General features: G+C 44.7%; 1 protein-coding gene across 16 annotated transcripts in view; it reads right to left on the bottom strand.

Annotated features, from left to right (window-relative positions):
• PROM1 (prominin 1) overlaps positions 1-13,802 on the bottom strand; it is a 158,494-nt gene that overhangs the window by 21,888 nt on the left and 122,804 nt on the right. For 11 of the 16 annotated variants that reach the window (XR_012787800.1, XR_012787784.1, XR_012787790.1 and 8 more), the window contains 8 exons: positions 13,226-13,297; positions 7,254-7,346; positions 4,989-5,006; positions 4,412-4,465; positions 4,011-4,091; positions 3,859-3,927; positions 1,365-1,457; positions 832-947 (listed from right to left, as the gene is read on the bottom strand). Coding sequence is in view for 5 of the 16 variants with exons in the window: in XM_075569043.1 (XP_075425158.1) it covers positions 832-947; positions 1,365-1,457; positions 3,859-3,927; positions 4,011-4,091; positions 4,412-4,465; positions 4,989-5,006; positions 7,254-7,346; positions 13,226-13,297 (596 nt within the window). In the remaining 11 variants the exon portion in view is untranslated. Of the gene's footprint in view, positions 1-827; positions 948-1,364; positions 1,458-3,858; positions 3,928-4,010; positions 4,092-4,411; positions 4,466-4,988; positions 5,007-7,253; positions 7,347-13,225; positions 13,298-13,802 lie in introns of those variants that run through there. The other 5 variants (XR_012787785.1, XR_012787798.1, XR_012787791.1 and 2 more) reach the window with 2 other exon arrangements.

Here is a 13,802-nt window from a genome sequence, read left to right as displayed (position 1 = left end):
AGAGACCACACACACACACGCCGGCGGCCGTGTGCAGCTCTCCACTGACAGAGACGACCGGGAGCAGTGGCTGTTTGTGCAGCAGAGAGGGGATACTCTCCAAATTATCCACCGCGTGTTTTAATCAACCATCTGGTGAGTGGGCATTCTACCCGCTGCTGCAGTGTGACGATCTGGCCTTCCATTGTTCTTAACTATTTTTGTTTTATATGTCCCATGTTTTATTAAATGTTTTTAATATACGTTTTCACCTGTTGATCTCTTAGCTGTTAGATTGTCATATATGTTGTTTGTATTATATGTTGTTTGTCCTAGTATCATACAGTATTACGCTATGTATTGTGTTTCTTTTTCTATTTAAGCACCACTTCATCGTCTGGAACCAATTCCTGGTCTTCCAACTGGTTTGAGATTTATAGCCTTTACCAACAGGCGTCTATATATTACACATTCCTTTTTTCTATGTTCTTGTATAGCGCTGCTAATTTTACGTAGCGCTTTACAGAGACATTTTGCAGGCACACTCCCTGCCCCACAGAGCTTACAATCTATGTTTTTTGGTGCCTGGGGCACAGGGAGATAAAGTGACTTGCCCAAGGTCACAAGGAGCCAACACCGGGAATTGAACCAGGCTCCCCTCTCAGTGCCAGTCAGTGTCTTTAAAACTGAGCCGCTCCTTCAGCCCTCATCTTCCTTTGCACCAAAAGCTAGGAAGCAAACTGGGTCTAAAGCAGACTGGGCCTGTACATTCTATTAAGCGCACTGCTATCCTGTCAGTGCACTACAGAATAATAATACTACTTGTATATTTACCCATCTGTATGTACTTACTCATCATAAACATCTTCCGTGTCCATTCTGCGATAGAATTTTGATAATTTAATAGCAAAAATGATGGCTGGAATTAAAAATACTGTAGCAGCTCCCAAGCCAAACCAAAAAGAGTTCTAGGAAGAAAGAACATATCTTTAATATTTTACACAGCCCGTTGCAAAAAACTGTTTCCCACACACCTGCTACTCTTAAGCACACAGGGCTTGACAAGAAATTGCAATTTATACATACAACCAAATACTTTTGATCAGAAATAACAGTTAATCGAGACCTCCAGCCTGGTAACACAGTTCACTGTTCAACAAGTTTAGTTTCAGAGTTAAACTTCAGAAGAGCAAATAGAAATACCACTTTTGAGCACATTCACATGTTTCAGACATGTCTGCAACCCGGCTTTTCCCCATTATCTCTTAGCATACAATGCTTCCACTGCAGCCAGGGATTCTGGGTAATGACATGCAAACGAGCACTCACAGTGCGTCACCTTATGCCTGCCATATTTCACAGCCCTAGAAGAGAATATTTCTTACCACTGAATTTATTACATAGCTGCACAAGAATACATCTACTGCAGTGTCTATCACATTTGCGATTGGCTTGCATCCTGCCACATCCAAGGCCATCTGAAAGACAGATAAAAACACATTAAAGTACATACATTACATTTTGCTGGTGGCAGAATACCATCCATTTTATAAAAAATATATAGTTCCTGTGATCTGAACGTATTTGTTTGACATTCGTATCTTTGTCATTGTACTGGGCTTATTGTGCATGGCTGTCGGTGATTTCCGTAAGGAATATGCAGGTGACACTGAACGTGCCAGGGGCTATTCTTCAAATTCCAACGTTAAGATACGACCGAGCTAAGATTCCACGTCAGGAAGCTGCAAAGGTTCCTTTCATTGTCAAATCATATACAATATTGATAACAACACAGGAAACCTATACTTGCCAGTGACTTCCCCATCATTATGCATTACTTGTGACTATACATTAGTTGTTTCATATAAGGGACTTAATGTGCAATTAGATATTAAAATAATTGTAATTAAGGACAGATTATTGTGGGGACCATCCCGTAACGGCAGAATTAACTTTTTTGTTTGTTTCCACACTGCCTACATGTAACTGTTCTGTACATTGTTTCAATTGTTGATTAGCGGCACAAGCATAATAATATTATTAATATTAATAATAATAAGAGTATATTTACAGCAGAAGTTGGAGAAGGTTTATTTTTAATTAAATGGGAAGTTAAAGGGATGGTATTTGACTAATTCACAACATTTTGTCTACTTTGATGTGTTATAAATAAGCAAATCTAGAACTGGATTAATATCATGACACTTTGGACTTTTGCACATCACCTAAAACAATCCTAGTCACATATAAACCTACTTAAAACAATGTGCACTTTTTCGCGATCTTTTTTTTTTTTTTTTAAGCGCCTTCTTGCAGGAAAGATTATAAATGAATATTATTACCGCAACATGGAGTAAGGAACGGGAGAGCAGAGCTTCTACTGTTTGACATGACTTTATACTGCGTGCTGTACAGCAGGGGCGGCCAACTCCGATCCTCAAGAGCCACCAACAGGCCAGGTTTTCAGGATATCCCTGCTTCAGCACAGGTGGCACAGTCAGTGGCTCAGTGTTTGACTGAGCCACTGATTGTGCCACCTGTGCTGAAGCAGGGATATCCTGAAAACCTGACCTGCTGGTGCCTCTTGAGGACAGGAGTTGGCCACCCCTGCTGTAGAGACCAATGATGGGCATGATTCATTCATTAAACAAACCAAAAGGCCAAGAAGGAGTATGAATGTGCACTTGGTATCACAGAGAAAGGAGTTGCTTTGTTTGGTGGAAACACCATGTGCATATTTACTTTTGACTACTAAATACCCCAGAATGCAACACAGTTACACTTGTCATTTCTGTACAATGGAAACGTGCATTTGTCTTCCAGGAAACCTCCGGCACGAATATTTTAGTACGTATGCTTTTGAACACATTTGAAAGGAATTCATAGGTCAGGTTTGGATGACAGCGATTTTCATAGAGCAGAGAAATTCGATATATTCGGATGACACCGAACACCATTCTTTATAGATCGATATAATAACTCCTGTAGCCTTGGTTTATGTCTAAACAAGTCCCGACACGTCAGATCTACCTTCCACTGTCCAATCACACCTTATGTGCTGCACTTTCCTTGGCAAAAGCATACATTTGTTTGGCTATAAATTTCGCCTCTGAATTTCAGCCAAATCTACCTATCCCTTCCTGACCCCTTTGTCTCCACACAGTCCAATGTTAACGGTCTTTCAAATATTTCTACCTAGAAACATGCGTTTATTCATGTGGTTTATGCAGCCTACCGTTGTCTGAGGTGGAATGAGAAGAGTTGGAATGGGCATTGACATTGGCCTGGTCATGTGTGGGTTGGCCTGAAAGAGGGTCCACCCTAGGTCTAAATTAGGGATGGCCAACTCCAGTCCTCAAGGGCCACCAACAGGTCAGGTTTATAGCTATCACTGCTTCAGCACTAGTCAGTCAATGACTGAGCCACCTGTGCTGAAGCAAGGATAGCCTTAAAACCTGTGGGTGGCTTTTGAGGACTGGAGTTGGCTGTCTCTACTCTAGAGAATGTTGGAAATGGAGGACGGGGAAGGGCAAATGAGAGATGGGAGTATTAGGATATTTAAAGTGATTCAGGGAAGGGCCTAAAGCAACACCCACGATTACAGCCTTCAAATTAGATTTCTTTATCTTTTTCTCTTGCTTTTCTTCTCTGTTTTTATTTAATTTATTTTATTTCCTTCTTATATTCTGCCCCTGCACAAGTGTTTAAAAATTAAACGGTGTTTCATTTAAAAAGCTAAAAAGTTGTTAGCAGTTAAGGAACTATAAGAAAACGTAAACATGGAGTTTTAGGAGGAAAATACGCTAAATGTCAATGACTCGTCCTAATTGTTTGCACCATCGCGTGAACTTTATCAATGTGATGGTTACAATGACTTACAGAATCCTTCACCCACTGAACATAGTGAACAAAATAGCCAATGACTGTATCCATGAACTTTCTGGACTCCTGAAACAAGAGAGTACCAAATATAAGTCTGTGAAATAAATACAGTAAACAGAAGTGCTGGTCAGATGTTTTGAATGTTGTACCTGTTTTATAACCAAGGAAGCATTTTTGTTGATTAGCATCTGAGCAGCATCAATAGACGTAATTACATCTGTTACTTTCCCCTGAAACACAACATGAGAATATGCTCTATTAGATAGTTTGAGGTCTTAATAGGGAAATATGTTTTTGCACAGTATTAAGTAATGCAGGGTTATGATTAAATACGAATGTTATTTCATTCCTTTGTGACAAGGAGGTCTGCGTTAAAAAAGACAGTATGCAGAGGAATTTGCATTGTGTGTTGCAGGCTCTTATGGCTTTTAACACATGAAATATATAATTAATCAAGAATACCAACATCGAATTATACAATTACTGATAATTAAAATCAGAAAGAATTTCTTCACTGACAATATTCAGAAACCAAATTTTGAATACCCACCTCAATATCAAACGCCGTCCTTTGTAGCAATTTAATGCTCTGATTTAATATGCTCTGGAAAATAAAATATTTATTATTCAACATCCTGTCAATCTGCTTTGGCGTAGAGATCATGCTGACGGTCATATCAAGTACATTTCTGTGGTTTCAACAGTATATAGGATTAAACAAGCGGTGTCCACTTTAAAGCAGAGGAATGCAACAAACTTAATGCCTCTCTGACAACTGCCTACAGTAGTGAAGCTCAACATTCAGCTTCCTAAAGTGATTGTAGATTTCAAGCATTACAGAAATGAATATGCAGCCACTACCACAATTAATCCGCCCCTACTATTGGCTTGTAAAAAGGGTAAGAACTTGCCTGTTGCGCAACAATAGATATTACCAATTAAAACTAAAAGAAAAAAAACTTTTCAAAAGTGCAATACCATATCATTAGTGTGTGATGGGATGAATACAAAATCTTACTCAAGAGGTAACAGAGTCACTGTACGTACAAGACAATCACATCTGAACCAACAAACATCACCAACAATGTAAAAAAAAAAAAAAAGCTCATGCAAGTCCCAATGCTTACCCTCGCTTTAACATATTTCTTGATAGTCAGATAGGGAGGAATAAGAAAAAGAAATCAAAAAAGAAAAATCTAGATCCACCATTGGTTCCTATCATACCAGATCTTAGCACAGCTTTCAGGAACATATATAGACTAAAAAATGCACTGCACAGCACTATGTTACCGTCTACAACACTATTAAGAAGAGTAGTTAGTGATTAATGCGCTCCAGCGCTGGATCCATGTCATTCAAATTGTGAAATGATTCAGGAAGATGTTGGGATTGGGGCTAGTGAGGTGTATAATGGTGTAAAGTCCCCTGAAGGGCCAAATGATCCCTGAAGATAAGGCTGGTGGTGATGACCCCTGTCAGATCCTCATTGGGATGGTCCCTGGACTCACAGCATACCACAATGCATAAATAAAGTCAGTACTAAAATATATATGCCCCAATCCAAATGTCCTGGTTGGCGTGCAGCCAAGTGTAATTGCTGGTATGATGAGGAAGTGAGAGAACTGGTGCAGAGCCAAAGGAGTGGGTCCCCAAAAAGTAGAATAAAAAGAATCCTTTATTGGTCCATAAAAAAAAAACAGAGGTAGACGCCCTCCTACGCGTTTCGTGTATCAAATATACACTTTATAAGGAGTTTCACTGTGCGCCAGTTCTCTCTCTTCCTCATCATACAACACTATTAAGGATGGGCATTCTTCCTTAACTGAACAATAGAATGGAAGTGAACTGGAGCGCTCCCTTTACACAATGCTTGAAACTGAACAGAAGAATAAGGTCAAAAATAAATATACATATACCACACTTCAAATACTCAGTGTCTGCTGCTCAAGGAAAGGATCTTCCCACGATCCTCAAGAAAACATAGGTAGAAAGAGAGACAGAGGGGCGCAGACAAGGGTCAGAGTTAGTGTCAGACCAGTGGTTGAAAACACATACAATGGTAAACCAATGGTTAGGAGCACAAGGGTGATAAGAGTATAACGTAATATGTCCTCACACGGGCCTGGGTGGTACTGGGTAGTACTATAGGTATCTTTATTTTCTTTCCTCCTCCTTCTTGCTAGTCAGTCATGCTCCTTCTCCCTCTGTACATCATGGATGGGCCACTCAGGGCGCATGTAGTGGACGACAGCGCCAAACAGATGAATAAAAATACGTTTATTTGGCAAAGAATGCGAGACAACAATTCACTCACATGTAAAAAACTGCTCTGTCACGCGCCTGACGAAGGATTCAATTATCCGAAACGAGTTGTGTGTGCAGAGACCTGGACCAGAAGTTGTGTGACTGCTCGAGGACACCGTAGCTGGCGCCTGCACTGACGGTAGACCGGACGCGGCGGTCCTGTAGACCGGACGTGGCGAACAGGAGCACACTGCTCCGGAGAGCGGGAGGTTGACGTCGGCGTCCCTGAGCAGATTTTTACATGTGAGTGAATTGTTGTCTCTCATTCTTTGCCAAATAAACGTATTTTTATTCATCTGTGTGGCGCTGTCTTCCACTACATGCGCCCTGAGTGGCCCATCCATGATGTACAGAGGGAGAAGGAGCATGACTGACTAGCAAGAAGAAGGAAAGAAAATAAAGATACCTATAGTACTACCCAGTACCACACAGGCCCGTGTGAGTACATATTACAATACTTATCACCCCTGTGGTCCAAACCATTGGTTTACTATTGTATGTGTTTTCAACTACTGGTCTGATATTAACTCTGACCCTTGTCTGCGCCCCTTTGTCTCTCTTTCTACCTATCTTAACTGAACAATAGATGTATTTCAGAACAGTAACTTGTAAACATCTCTCTCGTTACATTATCACACGTGCTACTCACACCACTACAAAGAGCGTTACTTACAAGGGGTGTGGATGTATTCTTTTCTCCACAAGTCTCAGGATGCTGGGCTACATACGTGGTGCTCAACTCCAGTCTTCAAGACCCCCCTCAACAGGTTAGGTTTTAAGGATATCCCAGCTTCAGCACAGGTGGCGCAATCAGTCCCTGCTTGTGCACAGGCGTCTCAAGATGTAGACTCCGATTGAGCCGCCTGTGCGGAAGCTGGGATATCCTTAAAACTTGACCTGTCGGGGAGGGGGGGGGGGGATCTTGAGGGCTGGAGTTAAGCACCCCTGGACTTCATGCGCAGCCAATACCCCAACTACCGTCACCATTTAGTATTAACATTTAAAGGTTAGAATGACATTATAGAACTGGATGTCTAACAATTCGCTTCCACACGACATTCACAGTAACGTCTGTTTTGTTTGTTTACCATTGACTGCTCCAGTGGAACAACTTGCTGAATGTGTATCATCCGGATACTGTTTGCATGTCCTTTTATCGCATTTGCTAATGCTCCTTTTGGCTGAAAACAAATAGAAACAATTCTGTCACACCCAGTCATTTTTGTAACATGTCATTCATACAGGGGGTGGGGGGGTGAATGATTACAGGAGAACAGGTACTATTTATTCAGTATATAATTCATTCACCGGTACATTATTTCTATGGGAAAAAGAAAGCCCTGTAATATAAATAAATATATCTTATTATATATTTGTGAAAGCACAGTATGCCTGTCTGCATCTTCCTGTGTCCCTAGGGGAAATCTCATTGGTCCCTTGGGCCGCCCGCCCCCACACCTCTCATTGGCCTGAGGCGAAGTGACCACACACACACACACACACACACACACACACACACACACACACACACACACACACACACACTGTGTTGCTTGGCCTCACTCTCCCCCGTCAGTTGGACCGCAGCTCACCTTCCACACCCCCCCTCCTCTCCTGGTGCCCCTCCTCTCCCGGTGCCCCTCACTCTCTCCCCCCTCCCCACCTCACCCAAATCCCCACGCTCCGCAACATCCCCAGCCGCACCATCACCCTCACCGTGCGCCGCTCCCGGAGAGGGGAAGCGCGGCCCTCCTGCTCAGCAGCAAACTCCAGGCTCCTCCCCCCTCGCTCACAATGAGGAACGGAGGGGAAGCGCGGCGTGGCCCGGGCATCCTGCACTCCCCCTCACGTGCGCCAGCTCCCGGACGGAGGGGAAGCGCGGCGCGGGCCTCCTCACGTGCACCGGCTCCCAGACGGAGGGTAAGCGCGGCGCGGGCCTCCTGCCACTCTTGCCCCGCCCCCGCCAGCTTCCCGAACTCACCTCCTGCCCCAGCCAGATGCCACGGGGTCAAGGTAAGTCACCCACCGTCTCCCACCCACGCACTGTCACCCACACACCCACCCAGTCACCCACCCACCCACCCACCCATTCAGTCACCCACCCATTCAGTCAGTCACCCAGTCACCCGGGGGAAGCCCAACCCTGTCGTCCGCCCCCCCAAAATTATATCCCGGGCAACGCCGGGTCTCTCAGCTAATATATATATAATATATATATATATAATATATATATATATATATATATATATATATATATATATATATATATATATATATATATATATATATATATATATATATATATATATATATATATATACAGTGTTCGACAATTGTATACATTTACTCGCCCGGGGCGGGTGGATTTAACCCCCGGGCGAGTAACTATTGGCCCAAGCAGCACACGTGTTTTTTTTTTAAATTCCCCCGTTCGCGCTGAAATTTTCCCTGCTCGCGCTGAAAAAAAAAAAAACTCCCCTACCTGACTCCTGATTGGCGCGCGCGGCCAGGCTCTATATGAGCCCGCCCCCAACGAGCGGCCATTCTGCCTGGAGCTCTGTTGGAGGGTAAGTACTCTCCATGCTGCGGCCCCTCTGCTCCTTCCCTGCGATCCCCCTGGTCCCCACATGGCTCCCTACTCCCCACCGCGGAAGCTCTCCTGTCCCCTGCTCCTGTCCCATTCCCCTCCTCCTGTCCCCTGCTCCTGTCCCCTGCTCCTGTCTCCTGTCCCCTCCTCCTGCTCCCTTCCCCTCCTCCTGCTCCCTTCCCCTCCTCCTGCTCCCTTCCCCTCCTCCTGCTCCCTTCCCCTCCTCCTGCTCCTGTCCCCTGTCCCCTCCTCCTGCTCCTGTCCCCTTCCCCTCCTCCTGTCCCCTTCCCCTCGATCCACCGATCGATGTCAGGGGCGGGAGGTCCCCGCTGCTGCAGCCCGGTTGGCTTGCGGGGGGGGGGGGGGGGGGCTCGGCCCTCACCACGTGCCTCCCATGCGTCCCATAACTTCATGATGGCGCAGCCGCCGCATGAGGTGGGGGGATGTCGGCCTGGCCCCCCCCCGCCCCCCCGCCACGAGCATCATGCCGCCGCGGGCTGGGGGGGAAGAAGCAGCCTGCAGCTTGGCCAGGCACTGTGACATGCCGGCGAGGGGAGCAGGGCAGTGGCGGCCTCGGCGGGGCTGACTGTCACCTGGGGCGCCCAGTGGGGGATACCTCGCCATGTGCCTCCCACCCACCCTGCTGATTGGGGGTGGGGGATGTCGGCCTGCCCCCCACACGAGCGGAAGATGGGCGCGGGTGGGTGGGGGATTTGCGTGGTGCTGGTCGCGGACTTTCCTCCCCTGTGTGTGTGTGAGAATGTGTATGTGTGTGTGTGTGGGAGAATGTGTGTGTGTGTGTGTATGGGAGTATGTGTATGTGTGTGACACCAGAGGTCCCCCCCAGTCAGTAACCCCCCCCAGTCAGTAACCCCCCCCCCAGTCAGTCACCCCCCCAGTCAGTAACCTTCCCCCCAGTCAGTCAGTCACCCCCCCCTGTCAGTCACCCCCCAGTCAGTGTCAGTCACCCCCCACCCCCAGTCAGTGTCAGTCACCCCCCCACCCCCAGTCAGTGTCAGTCACCCCCCCACCCCCAGTCAGTGTCAGTCACCCCCCCACCCCCAGTCAGTGTCAGTCACCCCCCACCCCCAGTCAGTGTCAGTCACCCCCCCACCCCCAGTCAGTGTCAGTCACCCCCCCACCCCCAGTCAGTGTCAGTCACCCCCCCACCCCCAGTCAGTGTCAGTCACCCCCCCACCCCCAGTCAGTGTCAGTCACCCCCCCCACCCCCAGTCAGTGTCAGTCACCCCCCCACCCCCAGTCAGTGTCAGTCACCCCCCCAACCCCAGTCAGTGTCAGTCACCCCCCCACCCCCAGTCAGTGTCAGTCACCCCCCCACCCCCAGTCAGTGTCAGTCACCCCCCCACCCCCAGTCAGTGTCAGTTACCCCCCACCCCCAGTCAGTGTCAGTCACTCACCCACCCAGTCACCCCTGCCCCACCCAGCCACTCACCCAGCAAACCACTCAACCAGCCAGTCACTCACCCAGCCTCTCTCTCTGTGTATCACCCACCCTCTGTGTGTCACCCACCGTTTCTCTCCTCTGTCTCCCCCACACACTCTCTCTCCCCCCCACACACTCTCTCTCCCCCCCACACTCTCTCTCTCCCCCCCACACTCTCTCTCTCCCCCCCACACTCTCTCTCCCCCCCCACACTCTCTCTCCCCCCCCACACTCTCTCTCCCCCACACTCTCTCTCCCTCTCTCCCTCACACTCTCTCTCCCTCTCTCCCCCACACTCTCTCTCTCTCTCCCCCACACTCTCTCTCTCTCTCCCCCACACTCTCTCTCTCTCTCCCCCACACTCTCTCTCTCTCTCTCCCCCACACTCTCTCTCCCACACTCTCTCTCCCTCTCTCCCCCACACTCTCTCTCCCACACTCTCTCTCCCTCTCTCCCCCACACTCTCTCTCCCTCTCTCCCCAACACTCTCTCTCCCTCTCCCCCACACGCTCTCTCTCCCTCTCCCCCACACGCTCTCTCTCTCTCTCTCCCCCACACTCTCTCTCTCTGTCACTCCCACACTCTCTCTCTCTGTGTCACTCCCACACTCTCTCTCTCTCTGTCACTCACACTCTGGATCTCTTATTTACCCTATATATCTTAACTGCCCTATACTACACCGAAATCTTAACTACCCTATACTGCTTTCTTCCAGATCTGGCTCAAGCTTCACACGGAAGACATCGGAACCCCCCCTAACCCAGAAGACAGGTAATGAACACCTCCCCAATGTATAACATTGCGGGAATGAGGGTACCTGGACATTGAGGGACTGCGGATCAGGTAAGATCCCAGGTGGGATTGCTGCTTTAGATATTGTGAAGCGGGGACATCCAGGCACTGGTTAAGGGGTTCAGGAAACTAGTCATTCACACCTGGCTTTTATTTCTAGATCCGACATTTACACACACACATGTAACAAGGACTAATTGTAGTATAATGTAATACAATAAATACATTTATGTCAAAAACGAATGTTGTTCTGACTAGGAATTTATTAAATGTATTTTATTTATATATTTTATTTTAAAGCGGGGTTGGGGGCGGCACTAGGGGCGGGGTTGGGGGCGGGACTAGGTGGCGAGTAGATTTTTTGGTTGGGCGAGTAGCTTTTTGGGTGATTTGTCGAACACTGTATATATATATATATATATATATATATATATATATATATATATACACACATATATACATATATAAAATATATACACACATATACATATATAATATATATACACATATACATATATAATATATATACACACATATACATATATAATATATATACACACATATATACACAAATATATATACATACAGCTATATTTGCATATATATATATATATATATATATATATATATATATATATATATATATATATATATATATATAAATAAATACACACACACACACACACACACACACACAGACAGACAGACAGACAGACAGATACATACATACACACATACATACATACATACATACAAAACAATACAATCGGTAACAGAGCTTGGAAAATGGATTCATCTTTGGCCTAAAAAGGGGCAGATTTCCACACCGTATTGTGGATTCACCGATTTACTGTAGAACAGATGCAAAAAAATGTTTCCTACTACCGCCGGTATATATTTTGTCATTTACCTTTCCACATCTCGCTATTTACACTGCAGATTTTCAGTGCCAATTGAAGAAAAATATATTTTCAGCTAAATACATTTTGACCACAGTGGGCTGCCTATTTCTGCAGTTTTTCTTCCTAGCTTTCAAGAAAATATTACATACTGTATGTGCTATTGTACATCTCCTACTGTATCTTAACTTTATTTGCCACAATCCACAAACATTTTAGTTGGTTAGCTATATTACTTACAGTATTGTGAATATCCTTGATTATTGTAGTGATACTTAGTAGCTCAGTATTAGAATATAGTACAAGCTCATTTGCAACTAGAACTAAATGTTTTTAATTTACAGCGGTTCTCACTTGGTCAATAGCAATACATTTCAGTAGGACATTAGAATGCAAAAACAAAGGTAACAAGGATGGATCAGAGCTGGTAAAGCAAGGTAAATATAATATATTTTGGTTGGGCCTAATAATGAGGAGACATGAAAACAAAAACAGACCAATTATTTTCTCACAGGAAAAATCAGGGTTGATGGAAGGTATCAAGAATAAACTATACTGAAGCATTGATAAATATTAATATTGATTAGGGGTGGGGCTTATATGCATGACTAATATTATGAGAATCACATAGTAATGAATAGTGTATAAGTTGTATTGCTTTCATACATTTCTTTGTAACAGTTTTTTTCACCCTGCTATTTCCCTGCGCTTTTAGTGCAGTAATAAACTTCAACGCTGAGAAAGAACCTACAGTACTTGCATTTTTTTACAGTCAATCTTTTAATTATATTACATTGGACGGACTCTTTCTGACTCCTTCTACAGACCCCTACTGGACTGGACATGTCGGCATCCAGATTGACAATTGATTGATTATTGTTCATAGCCAAGAACATTAATCTCCAACCCCAATTAAGAAAATATCTACAAAAACACATTGCTGATGCAGAGATCTGGGTTTTCCTTAAAACCTGACCTGTTAGTGGCCCTTGAGGACTGGAATTGGCCACCCCTGATCTAAACATTGGTGTCCTGCTGTATCTCTTGCAGGATGGATTTTTATTTGTAACCTATACCATGGTCTTCTCTTACCCGGCTGTATTTCAAATGTTCCTTCCCAACAACTTGCCAAGACCCTCCTGTAACCTGATTGATTCAAGTTGATTATGCCCATTTGGTTGCAGCAGCAAATAAAAGAGCCGATGCAGAAATTCAGGTTATATGCAAACAAATAATGATGCCCATCCAAGAATGTAAAATATTCTCATTACCAACATTGTCCTGTTTGTTGCATGCGGTACATTATTAATACTTTGTTGATTTTTGATTAAAACTTACCAGCATGTCTGCATTTCCTTCCAAGTCATTAGCGAACGCCAAAAGATCTACTTTTGTGCTACTTTTTCCCACCTACAAATGAAATATAAAATCATTAAATAGTTGAAGGAGCATCTTAACCAATTCAATGTTTTTTTAATAAATAAACACATTATATTTTTAAATTGGTACTTTATTTTCCCACAAATTTGATTTTGTTTAGAATTTTCAAATCCAAAAGAGCGCGGCAATGGGGTGAGGGGAGAGCGCGGCAGGGGGTACTAATCTCCAGTATGGGTTAATGCACGGAGATCCCGCATCAACTGACATTCAAATCAATGGCAGTTTACATGGAACCGCAGTGTGTTAACCCGTTCTGCAGGTTAGTAAATGTCCCACTGATTCCTAGGTTGTTATGCAGTAATTCAGCAACATATTTCAAAAATGGATTTTTTAGGCCTGTTAAATGCCGATTCATGCTATGAAAACAACAGTTTTTGGTGCTATGGGCAAGTTTTGAAAGCTTCCCCCGTGAGATGGTTGAATGGATTAGACCTTGATCACGGGAGAAGTGACAGCGAGTTGGGGTACATGAAGT

The sequence above is a fragment of the Ascaphus truei genome, chromosome 1 (genome assembly GCF_040206685.1).
Source record: "Ascaphus truei isolate aAscTru1 chromosome 1, aAscTru1.hap1, whole genome shotgun sequence".
In the NCBI taxonomy this organism is placed as follows: Eukaryota; Metazoa; Chordata; class Amphibia; order Anura; family Ascaphidae; genus Ascaphus; species Ascaphus truei.
Note: the sequence above shows the minus strand (reverse complement) of the source record. Positions and strands in the feature narration are given on the sequence as shown.